Source organism: Lissotriton vulgaris, chromosome 6 (assembly GCF_964263255.1).
Source record: "Lissotriton vulgaris chromosome 6, aLisVul1.2, whole genome shotgun sequence".
Classification (NCBI taxonomy): Eukaryota; Metazoa; Chordata; class Amphibia; order Caudata; family Salamandridae; genus Lissotriton; species Lissotriton vulgaris.
This window is the reverse complement of record NC_141694.1, coordinates 648,503,420-648,528,416: the sequence shown is the minus strand read 5'-3', so window position 1 is coordinate 648,528,416 and position 24,997 is coordinate 648,503,420. Positions and strand designations below refer to the sequence as shown.

Sequence of the window (24,997 nt, the reverse complement as noted above, 5' to 3'; positions counted from 1 at the left end):
CATGTGCTTCTGTCTGATAGCGGTAAAACACACAAACATAACCCTGCAAAATATAGTCTAACAATGCAGATAACAGAAATAAAACAAAAAGCCACTCACGGAAGCACATCTGGATGGCTGGTGATCAGCTTGCCCATTGCAACACACAGTCTCTCGTGCAGGTCATGATTGATCTGGCCAGCTCCTTTAATGGCAACAGCATTTCTCTCTAGCAAATCGAGAAGCAATGGGCGAAGTTGACGGCTAATCAGCAAGGTGCATTCTTTGTCCAGCAACAGCTGTGCTAAGGAACTAAGGATGGCCTGGCGGTCCTGCGGACTCCATACCTGAAAAAGTAAATCACACATTAACATGAATCTCATACTATCCAAAAAACATTAAATCTGCATACATCCTGTAGGAAAGTGCCCCTTTTTGATGCAATTTTGACAGAAGTGCTGTGGGCTCCAGCTATACAGATCCCCAGTGCCATTTCTTTCCCTAAAACTGCACAATTGTTCCTTCAATTGGTAATACATTTAGCACCCCTGTAAGTCCCTAGTAAATGATACCCCTGGTAATGGGACATGGGTACTAAAGAGGGTCCCTAAAGGCTGCAGCAGGTATTGTTCCACCCTAAGGGACCCCTCAGCACACTCATGCAGACAGCCATTGCACGCAGTATGACATGGCACAGAGAAGCGAAAACACGACATGGCACACCTCCTGGGTACCATGCCCGAAGACACTGCAAGCAATCAATATATTTAAGTCACTCCTACAGCAGGCCTCACAGCCCCAATGCAGGGTGCATAATATTGCATGTGAAGACATATCTGCATGAGCAGATATGCCACTGTGCTGTCCAAGTAGGATCTTGGACATTACCAGTGAGCAGGGAAGCCACTTTGAGTGTATGTACTGGGCACTGGTGATTACGAGTTCCACAGCTATGAGATGGCTTCACTAAAACCAAAGATGTTTGGTATCAAACATCTCGTAATAATAAACCCACACTTGATTTCAGTGATGGATTTGTTAACATATGTACCCAGAGGTACCCTCTGAAACCTACTACGAGTGTCCAGTCCAGCTTGCCACCGCAGACCTCTTTGTGACCCCCTAGGAGGTGAAAGCCCTGCTCTTGGAGGTCAGGAACAATGCCCGATTGGTGGAGGTGTAAAACACCACCTAACATGGTGGCTAGTAGTAAGCATATATAGGCCGGAGGCTTCAACACCACGCCGCCTTTGATATGCAACCCCGTCATCACCCAGACCTCGGAGATGCCACCACCTGCCCGAGGCCCATTTGGTACCAAGACAGGCAGAAAATTAGAACGAGAAGTAGGCATGGAGCACACCCAGAACAGCTTAACCCCTAAGGTGACTTGCCTGAAGCACCACACTCTAGGAATATTCCATCATCTTGGTAATAACAGAATTTACTAAATTGAGACATGGTTATGTCCACGTCCCAGAGGAAGTGGTCATATAGTGGGCATAGTGATACCAAAAGTACATACCCCATCAGCTACGACTCTCCACTCCCCTAACTCCTCAAAATGTAGTATTTAGGTGACTCCCTGTATCCAGAACTTCAAATTCCAATGACTGAAAAAAATAGGACATTGAAGAACCGAACCTCTGAGAACTAAAGATTACTCTGGACGTTTGGCACCAAACCCTGCTCACCGCACCTAGTCTTGAGAATTGCAAAGACCCGGCTCGTCGCGCAGCTGTGCATCCTCCACAAACCCCAGAGGATTGCTATAGCAATACTCTGTCCACTCAAAGGATCACTGGACTCTTTACACAGCATACCTCTTTTTGGTACACTATATAAAGAGCCAGCTTCCTACACATCCCTGCTGACTGCCCAGTGTTACTTCATACGTAACAGTACATACTCACAGTACACCTACAGCACCTATACACAAATCTTTGTCAAAAGTAATTGTAAGCAGTAATAAGGCAGTTCATTGTAGGTTCTTGAAATATGGCAAATCTCATTTACAGCTTGACATGGATAAGCCCACTGAATTGTGGCCAATATTTGCATTCTTCACTGTTTGCTGGCTTACTTTTTAAAGTTCAACAGAGAGAAGAAAACAAGTTACTTACCTGTAACTTCAGTTATCCAGTATTGGTATCTTTCATAGATTCACATGCCTGAATCATTCCCCGTCGTCAAGGCGGGAGTCCCACGGTAAATAAAAAAGCAGTGCCAAAAGCACTTTGTAGTAGTAGGCCCTAGAAAAGGCCTGAGGCCTAGATTATAGTAGCCTATCTACATCATTATGCTAAAAAGACCAAAGTCTTTGCTCCAACCAATCAGCTTGCAGCACCCTCTAGAACCTTCCCTGCAGAGCCAGCTGTAAATCAATATTCAACCGAGGGGAGGTTCCCTATCAGCTGAAGCCGATTTTCCAAGAAATCGCTGTGGCTTTTTGGAACTGGTGGAAGTAGCCATGCCTGTATTTGGACTGCATAGGCTATGTCTAAATATGGTTACGATTTCTATGCCTATATAAGGGCAATGTGAATTATACCTATATAAGAGCATGAATCGGTAAAATTACACTTGGGTCCTAAAACGCTATACAACACCCACTCCACTTTATTATGTTCGACATTACTAAATTCTAAGCATTTAAAACATATCTAAAGCATGTGCTTACAATCCCACTCAAAAATACATAAAATGCATTCGAAATGGTTGCACTGAAAAATGAGCATTTGTGCTGTACGCATTTTAAAAGCAATGTTTTTATTCAATGCATATAGTATGACATTGGAAATGCTATCCGAATGAATTATGAAATTACATTTATGAAATGGCTCTTAATTACAGGAGAAAAAAAAATTCGAGACCATTCCACAGCAGAAAATATAAAATGTTTTGGTTCTGGACAAGGTCAGATATTGTCTCTTGGAAGTATTCAAAGAATTCTTGTACTCTAATAATAGTTCTACTTTAAGCAGATTACTTTGTGCCAAAAAAAGTTGAATTTTGGAAGAAAGTCAAATCAAATCGTAGAAAAATATAGTTCCAAAGTTAGAAGTGTTCTTTTGAAAAGCGAAGGTTGAATACAGAGTTAATAGAATGCTGTGTGGTACTTTCAAAAGTCATTCTCGTTAGGAGAAAACAAAATCTTCTAAGCTGGCAAAAAATCGTCTACCACAGTAGGTGAAAGTTGGACTACTTCGTTAAAATGTGAAGCATCGCCGTCGGCGTCAGCCGCATTAGCAATGTTCACAGGAGATGAAGATTGTACCAGTGTGTCTGTCGATCCACGTATCTCACCGTCAGCAGTTTGCGTCTGTGAGACCTCAATGAATGCCGTCATCAGGATTGATAGCCGGTGGGGACAACACAATGCATGAGCCGTTACCGAACCAAGCAAAGTATCAACATCCGTGGGCAGTGCTGATGGAAGTGTCAGACAGCTGTCCAGCACTAATTTTTCTACACATACCAGGCATCGTAGAACAGGTAAGATGCAATCTTGCCAGATTGGTCTGAACGATAGGAACCACATGGTATTCAGATCTCTTAAACGAGCCAGTCTAAAAATCTGTACGATACGCTCAGGACACTTCATTGCCAGGAGAGTGCTCTTTATGGAAATCTGTGTGTCGTTGGTGACTGGACTTGCCCATCGGAGTAAAAGGAACAAAAATAGTATTTCTGCTACGAGTCCCAAAATGAGAGGCAGGACGCCTAAACCTGAAGTTTGGAAAAATGCCTAGGATTGCTTCAGAGGGTGCTAACAGTCCAGAAAAAACTGCCTTAAATACATGTACAATACAACTGGTATCAGACATGTTTAAGATACGACCTAACATTTCTGCGAAATGTATGGGGCAGTTTGTTGATAATAGGGCATGTATCTCTGCAGAGGGCCTTGCAACCTGCATATCATCTGTCTCTTTGGACGAGGTCAGTGTCAGTTTTTTGTAAAAGAATGGCTTTCATTCTGCTTATAGTATCAATTCGTATAGAAGAGCTGTTCAGTGAAGGCCATAATGGCGACTCCCCGTCTGTCTTAGTTTTAAGAAACAATACTTGCATACAACAAGTGACTCTGGCTGACACAGTTACGTGATCGGCTTTTCCTGGCAACATGCCACACCAGCTATGATCATTCAACATAATGTAGCTTCCATTCGAAAGCTGCCTAAAAATTAGATCTATCACTTCAGCTGGAGAACCTTGCAGGTGGCAGGATAAGTTGGTAGAAGAATCGCAGGCTCCTTGTAAGTTAATACCCGGACATAAAAGTGTACCGCTTAGTGCGCATTTGCAGTTTGTACCACTAAGAAATACTTCTTTTCCCCCACTCCAACATCTGTGTGTAAGGTAAATCCCAGGTTAACTTGATGTATTCTTTACTCAACCTTTCATACAGGCCCGCTGGTATGTGTTTCAAGCAATACTGAAACTGGAAAATCGTCACTGCTATGTATTATCCACTCTATGGCTGGTTTCTCAGAAATGGTCAATGGTGATCTTTCCAGTTTTTCTATGCTCAGTACCGTATAGTCTGCTCCCCTCTGTGCCAAAGAGATTTGTTTATCTGTAAGGTTAAATCCAGAAAACAATGACGTGGTGTTGATTAGACACCAAGGCACATAGCCTGAACGAAGATTTTTTTGTAACGTCCAGCCTAGCAGCATTATAGAACGTAATTGAGACTGTCCATGTTGTAACATGAACAAGTCCTGTTCCATTATGTCTATGGCAGAGGATACAATACTGTCCAAAGAATAAATACTGGATGACAAAGTCGTTAACCCATTGTCAACTAGAGAGAGAGATTTCTGTAAATTAATACGATCAATTTCTCGTATTCGTTCTGCAGTTTCCATAAGCGTGATTTTCCATGCTTCATTATAAGCAGCATAGATACCCGCGTATATGAAACGTTTATGACTAGGTTTAGGAGGCCCTTGTAAGAAGTCCCTAAAATCAACGCCATCTTTAAGTAAAGTTAAGTGTTGTCTTATATCTGGTAGTGTGGATTTTTGTAGCCACTCAAGGCATAGTTTTACCACACTGTATGTTGTTACTATCCCTGGATGTTGTCTCTGGACATATCTTGGATCTGGCCTAGTGAATGTGAACCCTTGTGTCTTATTCAGGAACTTATCTTGACAGTTGTTTGAGTCTGTGGGCCAGATTAACCATTTTTTCCAATCAGGATTAGTTCTGTTTTTAAGTAAAATAGTTTTTACGTCGACCACCCCCTCTGAAGTGTTTTTGCTATCAGGTGTAGGTGTGGGTATGGACGGTTTGTTTAAATGTTTTATCTTAGCGAAGCCAAGACAAGAGATCAGTTGAACAGTGTCATTTAAAAACATTATTTGTTTAGCGATGATGCAGGTTCTAAATAGAGCTTCTAGTCCCTGCACATGCCTGTCTTTTGTGCCCCAGACAGTTTGTCTCAATGTTGTCTTTCCAAAAGTCAAAGCCTAATGTGGACAACTGAGGATAAAAGGCTGCAGAATAAATTTTCTTAGTATTAGTCAACATACTTTTCATTCCTGTTCTGTTCACATGTTTCTGGATTTGAGACATTAAAACCTGAGAAGTATGGACATTTTTCATACAATGTTTTAGAGCTACCCTGTGGTGGCGTTATACAATGTTCCCATTGGTTATAAGTATAAACATTTCTAGGGTTTGCAGATTTGTGCAAATAATGATGACCATAGTGATTAAAACAGTAATTTGTTCATAATCTGATGAACCTTCTAAGTATTCATGTTTTGTAAATTTTGCAGACATCTCTAAGTCTGACATCATATTATTAACAGTTTGTAGGTGGTGGCAATAGGGTGGGGGGGGGTTCTTTCTTCTATGGTTTCACCCCTAGGTTGTCTGTTTACACGGGGTATGTGCCCCACTCTCTAGTCTTGGCAATAGGGGCATGGGAGTTAAAGGAATGCACTAACTGGACGGGGAGATCCGTGGAGGCAGGAGCTTGATCCATCTCGGGGTCCATTGGTCCTCAAGCCTCTTTTCAGGGTAAGGGTATGGGAGGGGCAGGGTTTCGGCTGAAGCCCTGTACAGGTGGAGTAGGTGGGGGGGGGGGGGGGTGGGGGGGAATGTAGAATAAAACAATCCATGAGAGTTTAAGAGTCAAAAAAAGAGAAGTGTACACATTTAAATCATATAGCCTTCGATCTGTCAAAAATATCTATCTATGATTGGGTATAGGAAATGTCCTTCGGAATTGCAGATTTGTTCCCTTAATGTATGTGGGCTGAATAATTATGGGAAGAGACAACGGGTGGCTGCAGAGCTGCGGGTGATTCAGCCAGATTTCGTCTGCATACAAGAAACTCACATCCCATGGAGTAAACGCAACCTGTTAGCCGAGCTTGGATATTCAGTGTTCATAAGCACACAACAATCTACCACAAACCAAGGAGTAGCAGTACCGGCTAAAAGCACAGTGCAGGGGACGGGAAGAGCTTTAGCAGATAAACAAGGGCGGTGGGTCATTATTGAATGTACAGTAAGGAATGTCAGATCTACTGTATGTTCAGTATATGGCTCTAATTTGGATGAATCAGCAGTGTTAGAAAGGTTGAATGTCAAATTAGCATCATGGCCGACCCCGCTAATTCTGTGTGGTGCCTTTAATATAGATTTGGAGCCCCAGGATTTACAGTCAGACATTAAAAATTACACACGTAGGAAGCCCAAAGTGTTTAAGGCCCTCCAGCATTTGGTGGTGGATCATGGGTTGGCAAATGCTTGGACTACTTTTTAAGGTCCTGATCCAGGCTATACGTTTTATTCACACCCAAATCAAAAATTAATTAGGTTAGATTCTTTTTTTGTTCGAACAGTGTTATTGGCAGCAGCTAAAATACAAGTCTTCCCTCAGATTACAGCGGATCATGGCCCCTTAATACTTGATATACAGGTAATTAATGCAGGACCGAAGGCTAGATCCTTCACATTTGAAAGGAAATTTTTGCTGGATAAGATATTCATTGTGCATATGAAAGAGTGGGTTAGGCAGTTTTTACTCAATCGTAATTCTACCACATGGGGCTATATATGGGAAGCTGTAAAGGCTTGGTTCAGGGGAGAGACCCTTAGTTTTAGGCTACATAAGCAGAGGCAGCTGAAGATGGAGGTGCAGGAATTGTATTCAAAACTTACAATAGCTGAAGAGACGATCAAGCAGGGAATACAAGCAAAAGCGGATATTACATTATTGCAAATTGAGGTTGCACGCTGTAAAGCTAAAATTAACCTGCAGTGGAGTAAATCAATAGCCAAACACACTCTTAATAAAGAACAAAGCTATGAATATGGTGAAGCAGCACAGCGCTGCCTGGCGCAAAGTTACGCTCAAGGGTAGTGGGACAAAGAATTAAGGACATGTTAGATAAATATGGTAATGTGGTACATACGGCTGATGAGATCCTTAGTGTTTTTCATGATTTTTTCGAGGAATTATACACCGGAGATGGTTCAGCTGCACAGGCAAGTGAGAGCTTGCTACAGAATATTAATTTTGAAATATTATGTCAACAGGATGTAGATATGCTAGAGGCACCAATAATTATGGAGCAGCTCGAGTAAGCCATTAACAGTCTTGCGAATGGTAAAGCAGTGGGACCCGATAGACTTCCACTCGAAGTATATCAAACTTTTTTTCAAGAGATAAAGGATGATATGTTGATAACATTTCAGCAAGCACAGTTAGAGGCACCTCCGCTATCATGGGGTGAAGCATGCATAATCGTTTTTAAGAAAAATGATAAGCAACCCGATCTCCCGGGTTCCTATCGACCCATGTCATTGTTGAATTGTGATGGCAAAACGTATGCCAAAATACTTGCGACCAGGGTGGCGAAAATGATCTCTCCCCTGGTGTCAATTCGGCAACACATGTTTATGCCCAGGAGGAGTACTGTTAACCATATTAATAGTGTGATAACTCTACTAGATGCTGCTAACACTCAGGGTAATACATTTAGTTTGATTCTTTTAGACGCGGAAAAGGCGTTCGACCGGGTCGCGTGGGATTTTTTTATGGGTAGTTTTACGACGGTTTGGCTTTCATCTCAGTTTTGTGAAAGTGATACAGGTTTTATACTGAACTCCTACCGCTAAAGTCTGTAAAATGGGCTTAGTATCTGAACCTGTTTACATCACCAGAGGTACAAGACAGGGGTGTCCGTGCTCCCCTTTGTTGTTATCATTGTATATTAATTCCATTTTAGGTCTTGCCTACACAGCGAGCAAGCACTGATTTGGCGTGACCTTTTGGAATCACTCTGTACTTTTTGGGAAACTTGTGCATGCACTGCACTGTTTCCAATTGGCCCTGTTGCATGTACAGTGTTTACCTTGCAGGAGCGAGCAGCTGCGCCATCTGTTTGCATTATCGCGCCCGCCGCTGGTCGCTCCTGTAAGGTAAACGCTGTAGATGGACCACTGGCCGCGATTGTCTTTCAGCGCTTGTCTAATAGGCCATTAACGCTTGTTTTCTTTTCTCAACGCTCCTCAGCGCCCTACAACAATACTATATGCTGCATCCACACAGGGACAAATAAACACCCCTACTTTCGTGGGCCCATCTGCTTCCTTACACCTCCCCTGTGACATGCACCAACTTTGCAGCGCAATGCTATCCTAAATCGCAGTGCAGCAGCGCCACAAAGAAACAAATATTGATGTCACATTTACCAGAGTCATGAAGTCCATTTGTAAGAGTGAAACTTTCAAAATCGAAATAATTATCCGGTCTCAGAATTTCTTTCTTGGACAGTAACACTAAGTGAACTTATCGCCATGCCATCTTAATTATTATCAAGTTTAGAAGTAGTGATTGTTTCTCAAAACAACTTCAGGAAAATATTATTTCAATTGTAACTGTACAATATTGAAGTTGTAAATTTTTCTTGAAGGTCTGACAATACAGTGTCTGTGTCTAAATTATTTTGTGCCAGGTAGCATATTGTAGGCACTCCTGCACAAGATGGCGATCAGGGGCTCTCAGTAGAAGTCCCTTTATTGGGACAATTACTCGCCAATGCGATCTCCGAAGTGCCTCCTGATCTGCCAGATGCTGAACCGGTCTTTCTCTGCAGTTCCTGCACTGAAATACCGGAACAATTCCTGTTGATTCTATACGCACTCAGGTGGCCTAGGAGCTCCTTTCTTGAAAGGGGGACAGATCATTGACCTCTTACATGTAACTGTCATCATTTATTTTGATCTACCTGGGATGCGAGACTAAAAGCCCACTCAAACTTGAAAGATCATGTGAGCTACTCACCTCGAGTGCTACAAGTAGTAGTAAACAATGTAATATCGAATGGTTTGTCATTGCTAAATAAGGAGTAGTCTCTTCGACCAGGTGTCATGTACGGATGCACCCTTGACTTTAAGATGCCTAGCAGTAGCACTCAAAACTAGTGTAAAAGGAAACATGAAAATTACAACGGAATAAATGAGATGCTGCAACCCCTGTATAAAAATCCGCGTCTAAATTTCTTTTTTATGTATAGAGGTGGACGAGTCCACACATTAACAAGGAGAACCGAGCCAATGGCCTGGTTTGGCTTTAAGAGTCTGTGGCCGAGCCTAGAGAATGTTTGCCATGAAATCTTAAAACAAACATCACATAAAATGTGCTAAAGTATCTTCAAAGTTAAAACAAGATGTATTTCTTTAACATGCAGAAGCTTAGACTTTAATATGTCACATTACAACACTGCACTGTATTTATTAAAGGTGACAGTTTTTAACATGAAATTAGATCCATTCCCACCCGACTTGACAATTATGGCACCATGCCTTCAAATCTGTATGAAGATGTAGTAAAATGGTTAAACAGCTAGGTGCAGTACTTGTCGAGTGGTTTGACTCATGAATTCGCTCCCTGTTAATTTAAATAATAGTTTGGGGTAGCAGGGCAAGTAAGATTTATTACTAGGTCTTGCTCTTTGCGAAAAGCTGGTTGGCGCTGTGGTGTACTGCTTTTCACAAGTTATTGTTGATTATCCCCACAGTTCCACACCACACAATTCAACTCCACACATTTCCAATCCAGACCACATGATTCAAAACCATACCAAATCATTCAACTCAACACAATTGCACAACACTCCATATACATCCAATCCACACTACAAAATTCAACAGCACACCACATAATTAACCACTTGGATGCTATTGCTCCTCTGGCTCTTCCATGTAATTTCCATTGAAATCAATGGAAACTCCATGACGAGCTGAGCTCGTCATGAGCGTCGAAGGGGTTAAACTGCACTACATACCACTCCAAAAGACAAAATACCATTACATATAATTAAACTATATAACACACAATGCCACTCCACCTAATTTCAGTACACTCAATACCACACAATTACTATCCACATATTTTCACTGCACATCATGCCACATAATTCCACTACACAAATCCACCCCACACAATTCAATGTTACAACATACGCTCCATAACACACAGGTAAAAACAATGTTATTTACAACGCCAACACCTGCTACTCAAGCAAATGGGAAATCTATTGCATTTCCAATGCTTGTTTAATAGGCTCGTTCAGTTGGTTAAATGTAACATAACAAACATGCTTAACACTTTTTTACTATAACTTTTCAACATGCTGTACAGCAGCCTCACTGCCTTACAACATAGCTTAAAGACATTGGCAAAATCAATAACTGACTAAACACGTATTAGATCCAAAAGGCGAGACCTATTGGCTATGCCAATGCTCGTTAATCATGATAGAGCATAGTTTGAGGATTGAATCCGTTATTTGTAGACAAGGGCAGTATCGGGTTCTTGAGTATGCAGACGATATAGCTGTGGTAACATCTAACCCTAGAACTGCTATGTCTGAGATAGAACAGCTAGCTCACAGATATGGCTCGGTTTCGGGGTATAAAAACTTAATGTGTCTAAAAAAACAGATCTTGTGCATGAATCAAGACTGCAGCAATGATCCTAGGGTAATGGACGAGGTATCATATCTGGGTATTAAATTAAGGACATGCTTAAAGGCATTAGTGGAGGTTAATTGGGGGTCTATTTCAATGACAGTCAAACAACAACTAGATTGTTTTGAATGTTTACACTGGTCGGGCGCAGTAAAATTCTTAAAATTATGATTTTACCTCTGGTTTTATATTATTTTAGATCAGTCCCATTAGAACTCACCCGCCTTCAGCTGCAATCACTTCAGTCAATCTGTGCTAGATTTTTATGGGCCCAAGGGAAATCCCGAAGAGCAATGCGCTTAATTACGCTACCCCAGGAGAAGGGTGGGTGGGTGGGCAGTTTTGGATTTTACGCTGTATTATTATTCTTAAGAATATGCTAATTTTATTAACAGGAGAAGAGGTCTCTAATTCTGCTGAATTACCATCCATCTATCAAATGCTGTTGGGTGCTGATGTGAAGAGCCGACTATTTGTGATGTTGGAATTCAGTTATTTTTTTTTTAAAACTCAGTTCTAGGTGTTAAGCGCCGCTTATAAGGTTTGGAAGGTTATCCGGAAATATTATCAAATGTAAATGTAAATGTATTTGAGCTTATATAGCGCACAGCTACCCGCAGTGGGTTTCCCGGCGCTTGCTTAGGGAACCCGTCCTGGTATTCCCCTGTGAGATAGCCCCGGCAGGGTATCCACAAGGTGAAAGCCAGGCATCCCGCCGCCAGGGGCCGTTGTGGAGATTAAGCAAGCTATTGCCCAGAGTCGCAGAGTGTGAACCCTTGAGTCGAGAAGGCACCGGAGCGAGAATTATCGAGTCCGTGGAATTTTTAGCCCAAGACCCGCCGAGGCGGGGAATTGAACCCTGGTCCAGGGCCGATCTCAGCTTCCGGGTCTGCCGCCTCTAACCCCTGAGCCACACTTCTCCACTTCTCCACAAATTGTCTCGTATTACACTTAAACGTCCGCCTCGGGTTTACTCCCGGCAATCTTTTGGGATAAAACTATGTACAGCTGGAGAAGAAAAGGGATCCTGCATGTAGGTGATTTATATACTAATGGGAGTTTGGCATCATATGCTACGTTAGCAGATAAATATCAGTTGCCTAAGACTGATTTTTTTTAAGTTTCTGCAAATGTGCAACTTTTTATGTGAAAAGCGGCAGATACTAGGGCCAAATCCTGTTGTAGAGGCTATTAGAAAAAACTCCTGCATTGGGACCTTATACAATATCTTGCCTGATACTCAGAATGAGGATTTAGAGGCCCAAAATCTCAAATGAGACAACAGGATAGGATGCCAGGGCACTAGTGTTGAGCAATCTATTGATGTGGATGGGACGATTTTATCGGCTAATCTACAGTCACAGCTCTATAAAACGGTGTGTAATCTGTACCATACCCATGCTAAAATCGGGAGGGGCTAACAATGGAAAGTGTTTTCGGTGTGGGGTAGATGCAGCCGATATTGTACACATTTTATACATGTGGGTGCTTGTCCAACCTTGTGAAGCATATTGAGAAATTCCTCGGGAAAAAAAGCTGGGGCACTCAAATATCTCAGCCTCTGCCATGCTTTTAGGGATGGAGGTGAACGTGCAGGTGGGGCACACAACCTACATGCTTCGCTGCATTATCTTCCTGGCGACTGCGGTAGCTAGGCTCTGTATTGCTTTTATGTGGCTTCATAGGATGCCCTTACCTTTGAGCTGTGGAAAGCTAGATTTTATACCATTTTGAATCTTGAATACAGTTTGTATGCTCTCAACGGCTCTGGTAGGAGAAAGTTGGGTATGCAGATATGGGGCCCCATGGTTGCACATATGAAGGCAGGGGTGTGGAATTTATTAAAATATCTACTTGTCCATGGGGCAGGTTGCTTCATAAATCCACTTGTCATGTAACAAAATCCACTTGTCTCTTAGGTGCCATGTAGTGCAGCTACAAATTATGGCAGCAATCTCAATATATAAGAGCGCTGATATACCCTCTCTGATTATGCAAGGGTGCATACCATAGTAGTGTTTAAATACTTGCAATCCCCTTATGTTTCTACGTTTCAGTAGATCTACATATGGGGCTGAAAGTAGTGGTAATCAATAGTTCCAGGGTTAGAATGCCCTTTTGACTCTATGCAAACCTATTAACTTGCATGTTTTAAGGGTTTTCAACAACTTTTCTCTAAACCTTTCCCATACTGAGAAATGTTGGAAATTTACTCCTGACAATAGCAGACGTAAACCTACTTCCAGGGTTGGGAAAAAAGTGGTTGGTGGGAAAGTGAACTTGCAAACATGCAGATTTTCGCAGGACCAAATCTACACATGCACATTTGCTCATGCTAAAATGCAGTTCAAAATATTTTCTAGTAGTACTATTTCTTGTCCTACTTCTGTACTTTTTGGGGAATTCACGAAAACTGTATAGCTGTACTTAATGCAAGGACATATACCATGGGTGCACTTTTGAGAATTTCTTGAATGATTGGGCCCCTCATTTGGTCTGGTGTTGACCATGATCTTTTGTGTTTATTAAAATTCTGTCTCTCTCCCTCTGTATCTACTGACTTCACTGCGTGCAACAGCATTCTGCTCTTAAACAAGGAGCAGATCAGCACACAAAGTAGTTTTATTCAGTGCCAGTAACTACTGTGGCAGTGTGCGCTTTTTAAGACCAAAATGTTTTGCTTTTGCCAATGTTTGTTATAATGGTGAAGGGCCAGCAGCTCCCATACCAATAAGGTTTTACAAAAACCATGCCAAAACAATTCACATATTGACAAAACTAAAAAGCTGACCACCAATTTCAGAGCTACTGGCTTTGCTAATGCTTGTTTATTTTTGTTTCCAATAATCTTATTATCCGGTTGACCGCAGCTGGAATTCCGCCGCAGTGCGGGTGATTTATGACTGGGCGTGGTAAGGACGGCCCCCTCCACACACGCCCACTGTGACGTCGGACGGGAACCGTCCGACGCACGCAAAGGGTTAAACTGGTTACACTGATTTTCCATTATGAATACTTTTGGGAAATAGTAGCATACATCCACTCATGATGCTGCAAAGAAATGGTACCTGCAATTTTACAGTAGTTTAGCAAAATGTTTTCTTTTCCAGCTGTCATTTTTTTTAAAGAACATTTTATTTTGAAAGCAAAGAAACATCAATCTTGCTTTCAAGCTTCTTCAAATATTTGCATCAAATGAGAGAGCATTCTGGGAGCATTATACATAGCCTCATATTGCTAAACTTTGAAAACGGGTGTACACATTTTTATACTGGAACCACTGTCAAAAGTGCAGTCAGGGCTTACAACCATATATTACCTTAACTGCAGACCGTGCCCTTCCCTAATCCATAAGGTGGTATTGCAAACTTGCAGCCAAAGGGTTTGTGCTGCTGGGGATGGTCCTACCTGTCCCAAGGACAAAATACACATGAACACTTGTTGCCCTTGACCCCAAACAATGTGTCTTGGGCGTTGGGGTAAATGAATTCCACATCCCTGTGACTGGCACACTTAGATTCAACAAATAACTTATCTTTCTCCACTTGACGCTTAGCCCCCTGATCCTTACGCTCATTGACCATACCAACAACACTTTTCTCAGGTTTAAGCTCTCTTGAAGCCTTCTGAGAAAGTTCAATACTTTTTATAATTGTAATAGTTTCTTGCAAAGACGGATTTTTTAGAGTCAAAAGTTTTTCTTTAACTTTTTTGTCTCTACAGGGAACAATAATCTGATCTCTAATTAACTGAAGTAAAATGTTCAAATTCACATTCAGAAGCTAAAATACGCAAAGCAGCAACATAAGATACAATACTCTGTGTCTTGCTCTCTTGTCTAGCTACAATCAAACTGCCTTCAACATCAAACTGTTTCTCTAACATTTTTACCGCTTGATCAAATTCATTTAACTCATCTTTTCCTTCCACTAGATCAAGGGGCGGCAAATGCTCCACAGCAGCTTGACCCTCAAAACCTAAATTGTGTTCTAAAATAAATCTTTTGTGTTCAGCACTAAACAGTGTCCCCCCTCAAGGCACCTAAATATTTAATAAATGAACCTAAACCACACATTCCACCTGACTGGTGGATCACTTGGAATCTGTAACAAGAATTTACAATGCAATAGGTCTCGCAGCATTAAAGTTTGAGTTACTGGCATTGTAAATAACAATGCTTTGCATAAATTTCTTTATTTTTTATTTGCAATTGGTATATAAACATGGTTTGTGAATGGTATTTTTCATTGTGAGGTCACAAGTTTCCTGCTTCACCACTCCCTAGAATTAAAGAAAAGTTGTGCAACCCTTTGTAGGTGGGACGGGTATTTCTATAGTCAAATGATCAGGTCATCATGGAGGGTACAAGAAAAAAGAGCAGAGAGAGAGCAGAGGTGGAAGCGAGCTAACGGTGAGGTTGTACAAGAGGACTGAGACACTGCGACAGATCTAGGACAGGGTCAGTTTTGCTTGACGAGTGATGCGCTGACCCCACTTGCCTTTCAGAGGCAGTTGCGTGTACCACAGTGTAACCATGTATGCGCAAGCTACTTTTCACCTGGCAGTGCATACAAAGTATTTCACTTCGGCACACAAACTTGTTCCATTGCCAAACCTCCTCAGCGTCCTTCAAATAATCAGGGTTTAGTGGGTCCTCGGGCTTCTGTACCCTGGTGCCATTGCACCTACCACACTAAATCAAGCTACACCCCTGGTGCTGCTGTGATAGGGGTAGGCATTTTGCGGCATCATTGTTCACGCAAGAAACACGACCCAGCTAAGCTATATCACTCACTCCTGCACAGTAAGCACTTGGAGTATGCTCGGCACACTCCCACCCCCTCCCCTTCCGTCTTCTTCACCTCCTCCCCACCACCACCCTCATCACTTCTGCTCCAAAACTTTTCAGTACTCACTTTGGCTCAGGGAAGGTGGTGAGAGGCAGCTGGTAGACCTGGTGGCAGAGGGATGTGTGCCACCGAGGCGAAGAGCAGAGGTTGGCACCTAGCTCTGGCAGGGCACTCCCCCCCGCGCTGGGAGGCACAGTGGTCTGCTCCAGGGATTTACGACCCTCCTCTCCCTGCAGCGCTCCCACCCTGGGAAAATGACAAGCAACAGATGGGGGAATCCCCCCCTACATACCAGTAAGGACCCCTGCTGGACCCAGGAGGAGGGGGCCTTCCGCGATGTCTCGAGGACAGTATTCCACCCGAGCATCCCTCACCCTTCCTCACAATTCAAGGGTTTAGAGTTGAGGGGGCCTCTGATTTGCTTCCTGCAGATGACCATCCTACATTACATGCCTGTCTGGACCCTGCCAGTTGTACCCAGTCTCCCAACCACTGCCAACAGGAGGCGCTGGGCACTTGTGTGAGGAGAAGCAGGTGTCTGGGTCAAGAGTGCCTGCATATGGGATGCAGAAGTCCTGTCCGTTAGTGCGCGTGCAGCAGTCAGGCCGGAGCTCGCGCAGATGACTGACTGGCAGCACCGGAGCTCGCAGCAAAGTTCGCACTGAGCCGGTGGCCGCAGCAAGGCGCACGTGCTGGCCTCCGCGGACCAGGACAACGGGCCCCAGCATGGAGCAGAGGGGCTGCCGCGCGCGCTGGGCCGTCCTTTGCACAGAGTGTGTCCATAGCGCCGTGGACTACTACCCCCGGTTCTCGCCCTTCTTCCTCTGCACCCACCACGAGGAGCTGCAGGGCAACTGGAGGAGGGAGAGGTGCTCATCTCCCTGCAATTCGCGGGGAACCCCGCCTACTACGTACCTGGACAAGAATACCATGGTAGGTAAAGCATGGGGCGCACAGCACGCCGAACCCACAATAAAGTTTTGCAGAAAGGAACCTGGGGCCGGCGCGAGGCGCTCAGGGAGCGCTGGTTTGAAAGTGAAAGCGCACGTTGTGCAGAATGCGCAAGCCATATGTGTGCCCGCTGTCTGGGCAAGTGCACATCTGAAAGTGAGCATGCACATCTGCTACCACGTCGTGCTGCGTTGGAGGAGCTGGAGTACCGCGCCGGAGCACCAGGTAATTTTGCACGTTTCCTGAGGTGGGGGGGCTGGCTTGGGCGGCGGAGGGGGGCTGGCTTGGGCGGCGGAGGGGGGCTGGCTTGGGCGGCGGAGGGGGGCTGGCTTGGTCGGAGCCAGTTTTAGTGGCGCAATGAAAATGCCATTGTGCAGGCTTGCAAGGGAGACCGGCACATCGCGTACATGCCTGTAGTGGGGTGGTAGGGGATGTGTGCGCGTATGTCTGTGTGTGCCTGTCTGTGTGTGTCTGTGCGGGCAGCATGCCGGAATTGGAGCGCGCGACCGGATCCGATTCCGGCAGGCTGCGTGCGCGTGCCAGTCTCTTGTCCTCTCCTCTTTAGTGCTTGAAAGCAGAAACGATCAAAATAAGCCTCGCTTTGCGACAGCAGGGCTTTGCCCTGCAATCGCAGGCACGAGACCTAAAAAGGGAGGCGGAGGTTGAACATTTAGCATTTTTTCCACAAAAAACTTTTAAATGTGTATCAGTATTGTGGTGGAATAATCAACAATTCGTTTCAGACTACAAACAGGTACCTGAAAGAAAACAGAACAATTTAAATACACACAAAAGTGTAGAAACAGCAACCACTGAAATTTTACACGAATAAGCACACTTCTGTACTGCGCCACAGAAATTACAAATAGAGTAATGCAAATTTTTCGTGAAACAAACAAAAACACCCCCCGTAGTAAAGTTAAAAAAAATAAAAAATAAATACTAAACAATGCTTAGCATAACAGTCAGGTACTACGGATGAAACTCAATGTTTGTCTACGTTCTGTTTCCCTGAATCCTAAAACATTCTGTATCTAGTGCAAATGTTTTCTTTTTTTTCTTTTTAATTATAGACATTTTAGTGTACACAATATACAATTTTAAAATCGATCAAAAGACATTTGTTGGTCCATGTAAGGTAAGAATCCCCCGGTTCTGGTACTATTCTTTGTTGAGTTCCGGAGAGCCCTGTGCCGCAAAGTCAACCATCCTATTACCCTATTCTAAGCAGGGTACCGGGTTACATTTCAGCGCATGAACATGTGCCAGAAGGTACTTTATTAGTAGGCAGTTCAAACGAGTGTCTGTTGGATTTAGAGTAGCCATAATCAACCGATCTGCACGTTCTATGCCTCGATCATTCATGGCTTTTTTTAGGAAGATGGCTCGAGCATGGGCTAAGTTCGGGCAGATACAAACAAGATGTATTAAGTCCTCCTTACTGCTCCCACATAGTCTACAAAATTTGGGTCCATCATGAACCCAGATTGGCTGATCCATGGTGGATGGGAATTTTCCCAGTCGTAGTGCCATTAGCTGTTGTTTTCTGTGGACCGGGAATGTGATAGTTAGATATGGAGCTGCAGTGAGTGTTTTATATTTGGATATAACCATCCAGGCGTGTTTTTTTGTGCTGAAGGTGGTTTTGTCAGTTAAAAGTGAGTGGAATTACGCTGACTTATTTATGACTTGCTTGAGGTAAGGCAGATTGGTTTCCCAGAGGTTTCTTGTGCAGGTGTCTGTTAAGGCTTTGTCGAGAAATTGATTGTATGGGGACTTTGCATTACAGTCTTGACTTCTAAACCTGAAGAAATACGAAATCCCAGTGCTCTGGAATGGTGCAATTTGTTGTGGAAATCTTCCCGTCACTTTAAAGTAGATAATCCGAAGCGCTATGAACAATGGATTAATCTCGGTCACCATTATGAAAAAATAAATCACGAAAACCTCCGGAGTACGTTGATTGAGGCTGTGACTTTCTGTGAGACAAATAACTATGGCAACGCTTGGGCAGATATCGCAACAGGAGGAGGAGTGGTCGCCATCAGAGCGTGTAGCTAAAGTTACGAGCTGTCACCACTAGAGCGCATAGCTAAAGAACATAACCTGCGTCGACGGAATTTCAGGAATAAAGCACGTCCGCATGCATTCTGCTGAACGGCAGTACATGTTACAGAATTTCCGGTAGACAGGAATAACGGGCATCCAACACACACGCTGGAAAATGGAAAGAAGCGAAGATTCCAGGCAATCACCACTGTTGCAGCAGACTAGTAAATCAACATAATGTGATCAGCAGGTTTGCAGAACAGAGCTCACGGTGCCCAACAAACGACAGCGCAGCAGGGCACCAACAGGAAAACACAGCCAAAGAAAACTCACTATCTGAGCACAAGCACAGCCAACTCGCAAAGGATAACGTTAATGTTGAAGACTCACTATATGAAACACCACTGCGAGGGGGAGATCCAATGCACGAGCTCTGTAACAACTTAAAGGCAGTATCCGCTGAATAATCTAGTTGTCCAATCTCCAGATGAGCCTTCATATGGTACACGTGACAGCAGTAGAACATCAAAACCGATAGGTGGTAAAAAGTGACAAAGAAGTAAGAGTCAAATCCACAAATGAGATCCAGGGTGCAGTATTGAGAATAAAGATCCCAAAGAGAACAACTGCGAACCATAGGATACAGGAAACAACAAGAAGAGCTGCAGCACACGTGGGTGGAGAGAGGGATGGAGCAACTCGTCGCCAATTTAGTAATGATCACATTGAGGCAGGTAAGTGTGGAAACACTAGGTATAATGTCTGTCTATCTCCACAGCTTCCAGAGAACACAGTAATTTTATGGCAAGACCGGAGGCTCCTATTATGCATTCTAATCTTCCATTTATTAGAATAGCAGCCGAAGAAGTGAAGAACCACAGTTCCCAGAGGGCCAGGCGACAACTGGGCCAAGGGAACGAGAAAAAACGATAGTATAGTAACCAATCACCAATAAGTAAACAGATAAGAGACCACACTGACTGCGCAGCTTCCTCTTTTCTTGCTGCTCGCAGTCAGATAAGTGCTCTCTTATCTTTGCTCACAGTTTACATGCCTTTGTGGTTTATTTGGTGTTATTTAATGTTAATATCGCGCTTCGGAGTTTCTCTTTAGCGCTGCAGCGCGCCTGACTTTCGCGCTTTCCGCGCTTTTCCATTGACTGCGCACGGTCTTTCAGCTGTTTCCCCCCACCCACCCCCCCAGTCTTACTGCCGGTGGTTTCGTCCGGCGCTGCTCCCTCGCGCTGCTTCGCGCTTCCTTTAGCCCTAGTGACAGGCTTTCCTCGGCGCTCGTCGGAGCCCTGCCTTCATTCTGCTTGGCGTGCTCCTTCTGCCGGTTCTCTCTTTCCTCAGCCTTCGCTTTGCTTGGCCCGCCCCGTACACGCCCAGTGCTCTCCCTGATTTATCTAACCCTCGCCTGCCACCTTTTTTGTTTAATGCTTGGCTCTCATGGAACGCGATAGTTCCTCAGAGGTTCGTTTGGACCTTCAGGACGCCTACCTACGGTTCCTATTCATCAGTCCCATTGGAAGTTTCATCAGTTTCAGTGGTCAGGAGTGACCTATTGTTTCACGTCTCTTCCCTTTGGTCTTTCTTCCGCACCATGGTGCTTCACAAAACTCTTGAAGCCAGAGGTGGACTTTCTTCGCTCTCTCGGAATCAGACTTATCATCTACCTGGACGATATTCTGATCCTGAATTCCGACAGATTCTCTCTTCTGTCCGATCTTCGAACGACTCAGTCTCTTCTCCTGGAACTGGGTTCTCTCGTCAATACAGAGAAGTCATCCTTGACTCCGTCTCAGAACACGGAGTTCCTGGGGTTCCTTGTGGACTCAGTGGCCGCTTCCCTCCGCCTGCCCCTCTCCAAGGTTTCCAGAATCAAAGCGGAGATTGCTTCTGTCCTCCAGTCGTCCCTTTTGTCCCTCAAGTCTCTGGCAAGAATCGTTGGCCTTCTTTCCTCCTCCATTCAGGCCATATTTCCAGGCCCTCTCCACTACCGCACTCTTCAGCGCCTAAAAATCAGGCATCTTCGCCAGGGCCTTGCCTACGCAGATCTCGTTGCCCTAGATCCCGAGTCCCGCACCGAGCTTCAATGGTGGATAGACCATTTAGATGCGTGGAACGGGCACACTATTTTCGCCACTGCCCCAGATCTTGTATTAGAATCCGATACAAGCCTGTCGGGTAGGGGCACCCGATGTGATCCAATCTCGACTCGAGGTAAATGGTCGTCAGATGAGTCCAAATTGCACATCAACTGTGTAGAGATGCTTGCAGGTTCCTTTGCGATCCAAAGCCTTTCCAAAGACAGAATCCGTTGCTCCATCCTACTTCGCAAGGACAATGTTTCTGCGGTTCGCTATATCAATCATCTTGACGGGACCAAGTCCAAGCCTCTGGCGGATTTAGCGAAAAGTCTGTGGGAATTCTGCCTAGCACATCATTTCTCCCCAACAGCAGAATACCTTCCAGGGAATCTCAACTCAGTAGCGGATTGGCACTCAAGGTTCCTCCACGATTCCAGCGATTGGAAGCTTTGTCCCTCCGTTTTCCATTCTCTTTCTCACAAATGGGGTCCCTTCTCTATAGATCTCTTTGCTTCCCGTCTCAACTGTCAATTGCCCCAGTTCTTCAGTTGGCGGCCGGACCCTCTGGCCCTAGCGACGGATGCATTCCTTCAGGACTGGTCTCGTCACCTCAGTTATGCTTTCTCCCCTTTTCTTATGATCAACAGGGTACTGTCTCAAGTTTGCCGCCAGTCCACTTCTCTGGTGTTAGTTGCTCCTTTTTGGCAAGCTCAAATTTGGTTCACCTCCCTGTTGGAGATGGCGACAGATTTCCCTGTTCTCCTCCCCTCTTTTGACGATCTTCTCGTCAACCCCCAGGGCCTTCGCCACAATCTCATTCTGGACAACTCTTTGACCTTGTCGGCCTGGAAAGTTTCCGGCCTCCCCGGTCTAATGTCCTCCTTTCGCAAGAGGCTGCTCTCTTCATCAACCAGGCCTGGGCTCCTGGAACCTCTAAAGCATACAAATCCGCCTGGTCTCTTTGGGCAAGCTGGCGTTTGGAAAGGAATATCGATCCCCTTTCAGCCCCTCTAAATGTTATTATCAATTTTTGGGCTTCTGAGGCCAGTGCCAGTAAGGCCTATCGTACCATTAACCTTTATCGCTCTGCGATTTCCTCAACCATGCTCAGATTAATGGCAAACCTGTTGGCGCACATCCTCTGATCTGTTGTCTCCTCAAGGGTGTTCGATGTTCTAAACCACCGTTGGCTAAGTATACCTTTTTGTGGGACGTTTCCGTAGTTCTTAAACTGTTCATGAATTGGCCTGTCAACTCTGACTTATCTCTCAAAATGTTATCTGCCTAACTAACTATGTTACTATGTTTGATTTCTATTAAAAGAGTTTCCGATGTTAGAGCTTTAGATGTTTCTTCCCGACAATTTTCTCCTACAGGTGTTGTGTTCCAGATTCGCAGAAGAACTAAGACTAATTTGGATTCTGTGTTTTATCCCTATTTTCCTGACCAGCCACAGCTTTGTGTGGGACAGTGCTTGAAAGTGTATGAACAAAAGACCGCTAATCTCAGAGAGTCCTCTTCTTCCCAACTGCTTATTTCCTTCCGCAAACCCCATCTCCCCGTCTCTTCCCCTACCCTCGCCAGGTGGGTTCGTTGGGTCATGTCTCTTGCAGGTATTGACTTCTCCGTTTTCGGAGCGCATTCGGCCAGGGGAGCCATGGCCTCTAAGGCCTTTTGGTCCAGCTCCGGCTTAGAGGACAGCCTTAGATCAGCAGATTGGTCCAATGACAGTGTTTTCCACATGTTTTATTGTAAGCCTATTCATTCTGTTGCTTCTGATGTTATTAATATGCTTTGAACTAGCATAATAGGAGCCTCCAGTCTTGCCATAAAATGTAGATTTTCCTAGTTATGACGTTAAGTCTTAATTTTATTAAAGACACGGAGGCGAGTATTATCCCACCGCTACACTACTAATCTGTGTTCTCCCTCCCTGCAGCGAATCCGGCCTTGCCACCTGCCTCATCATAGGAGGTCTTCTCTCCATAGACTTCGTGCTTCACCCCCATGGACTTCTTCGACTCTCCCGGCTACGTCTACAGCTGCTCACGTTGGACTTTGTCATTTGCTCCCTGTGGTTCAAGATATCTGCTCCCGGACTTTGGCTTTTTCTATTGTTATGGCTATTTTTCCTTTGTTCTCTAATGTTATCTGACCAGCTCGTCGGCGAAAAGAGGAAGCTGCGCAGTCAGTGTGGTCTCTTATCTGTTTACTTAGTGGTTACTGTACTATCGTTTTTTCTCGTTCCCATGGACCAGTTGTCGCCTGGCCCTCTGGGAACTGTGGTTCTTCGCTTATTTGTCTGCTATTATAATAAATGCAAGATTAGAATGCATAATACTCGCCTCCGTGTCTTTAATAAAATTAAGACTTTCCGTCATAATAACTAGGAAAATCTACACTGTCCCCCAGTGTTCAAAAATACACATTCCATTACCATGACAGTGAAATAGGGCCTTGCATCACAAGAATACAATGAAAGGAATAGAGAGACTACTACAACATCCCTGTCTGCTTTAAGCAACTTAGAGAGTGGAGAGAGGAGTCTTTAGCAACACGAGAAGTGCTCCACCAGTTCCCATTGGACAATTTCACAGCATTCTTGTGCATTTACACAATTTGCTGTCCGAGTTAGCACAGCCAAGGGACAAGCAGCAACTGCCACCAAGAGAATATTTGTGGCAAGACACTTATCAACATTCCAGGTGACATCTTTACAAAGATTTTGCAGCATCACCACACAGGTCTCCCAAAAACCACATAATTTATCACTCAAATATCAACTTTAAAAACATTTTAGAAATTCAACCATTCTTCTCCAAACATCAGCTTAGCTTATAAGTTCTGAAAAGAACCACATTTTCGTCTCCAAGACACACGTCTGTTTTGGTACACATGTATTATTTCAGTCTAACAAAAGCTTCGAATTTAGCGGTCTCGATAGCACACAGGAGAGCTACTTACAAGTAGCTCACAAGCTACTCACTCGTTGGAGAAGAAGATCGAATATCTCAAGTACTGCATGACAGGAATCTTGCCTAAAGGAGAATACCAAATAATGGTACCCATTTCTAAGAAAAGGAGGGTTTTACCGCTGCAGTAAAAAGTGTAACACGGGTTTTTATGCCGTTCACATACTTGTCTTTTTATTCATTCAACTGACGTGATATCGCTACAATTCAGTGACACCTAGAGAGTAACTGGCAAAATAATAATCATTTGACAGTTTCCCCGCATTGGAGAATCGGTTTAACACGAGATGCAAAATAAGCATGGCATAAGGTCTTTTTGAAAGGATCTCTTTGAAAGGGAAAGCGTTTGCAAACAAACAAAAAACACTTTAGTTGTAATGTGAATAGAGACGCATCACAGGTTTCTTGCTGATTAGTGACAGATACAGGGACTCCTCTCACATTTGTTTTTAGTGCATATCGGGGGTCCTGCTTCTGCTGCTCTTTACTGTGCACCAGCAGGTGTGCTGCCCGCTCACTGCGAGTCAATGCCTACTGCAAATATTGTAGCAGATGTGCAAGAAATATTTTAAGAGTTACCGCATACAGCTATTAAAAATAGCACAGGGCACCAGATACTGGAGCCCGCCATCCTTGGGAATCGCACGTAGCAGGTCTATCTACATGGGCGACAGGGTAGAGTGACACTGACCTGCTTGGACAGAAAGTCCCGGAGCTCGGTGCTGCTCTTCTCGTTCCTTGCCGCTATCAGCTGGAGAGAGTCCAAGCTGAGCTGCAGGTTCTCCATGGTACCAGCAAAAAGGCCACTCCAGACCGGGTGCCACTGTGCACCTCCCTCGGCGCACACACAGCACAACACAGCAGCTAGCTGAACTGCCCCGCCACACGTGGGGAAGAACAGCCTACTGGGGAGAGAGCGCTTCCGGAGCGTCGCGTCACTGCGAGGAAAGTCCTGATAGGAGGATCCGAATGAGATGCTGCGGATGAAATAGGAAAATACGTGGCCATCTTAAAGAGCATATACTTCATCGTATTATCAAATTTTTCCTTCTTCGCTCGGCAATAACATAGATCTACATAATTGGCAACATAAAAGCATAGTCTAGGAGCAT

At 44.2% G+C, this 24,997-nt stretch overlaps 1 protein-coding gene across 1 annotated transcript in view; it reads right to left on the bottom strand.

The window, feature by feature from the left end:
• The window catches only part of MDN1 (midasin AAA ATPase 1), a 2,142,100-nt gene extending 2,117,322 nt beyond the window's left edge, over positions 1-24,778 (bottom strand). The window contains exons 1-2 of the mRNA XM_086926648.1: positions 24,577-24,778; positions 100-326 (exon numbers count right to left, since the gene is read on the bottom strand). Coding sequence (XP_086782774.1) covers positions 100-326; positions 24,577-24,672 — 323 coding nt within the window. The 5' untranslated portion in view covers positions 24,673-24,778. The remainder of the gene's footprint in view (positions 1-99; positions 327-24,576) is intronic.
• Between the last annotated feature and the right edge of the window lie 219 nt (positions 24,779-24,997).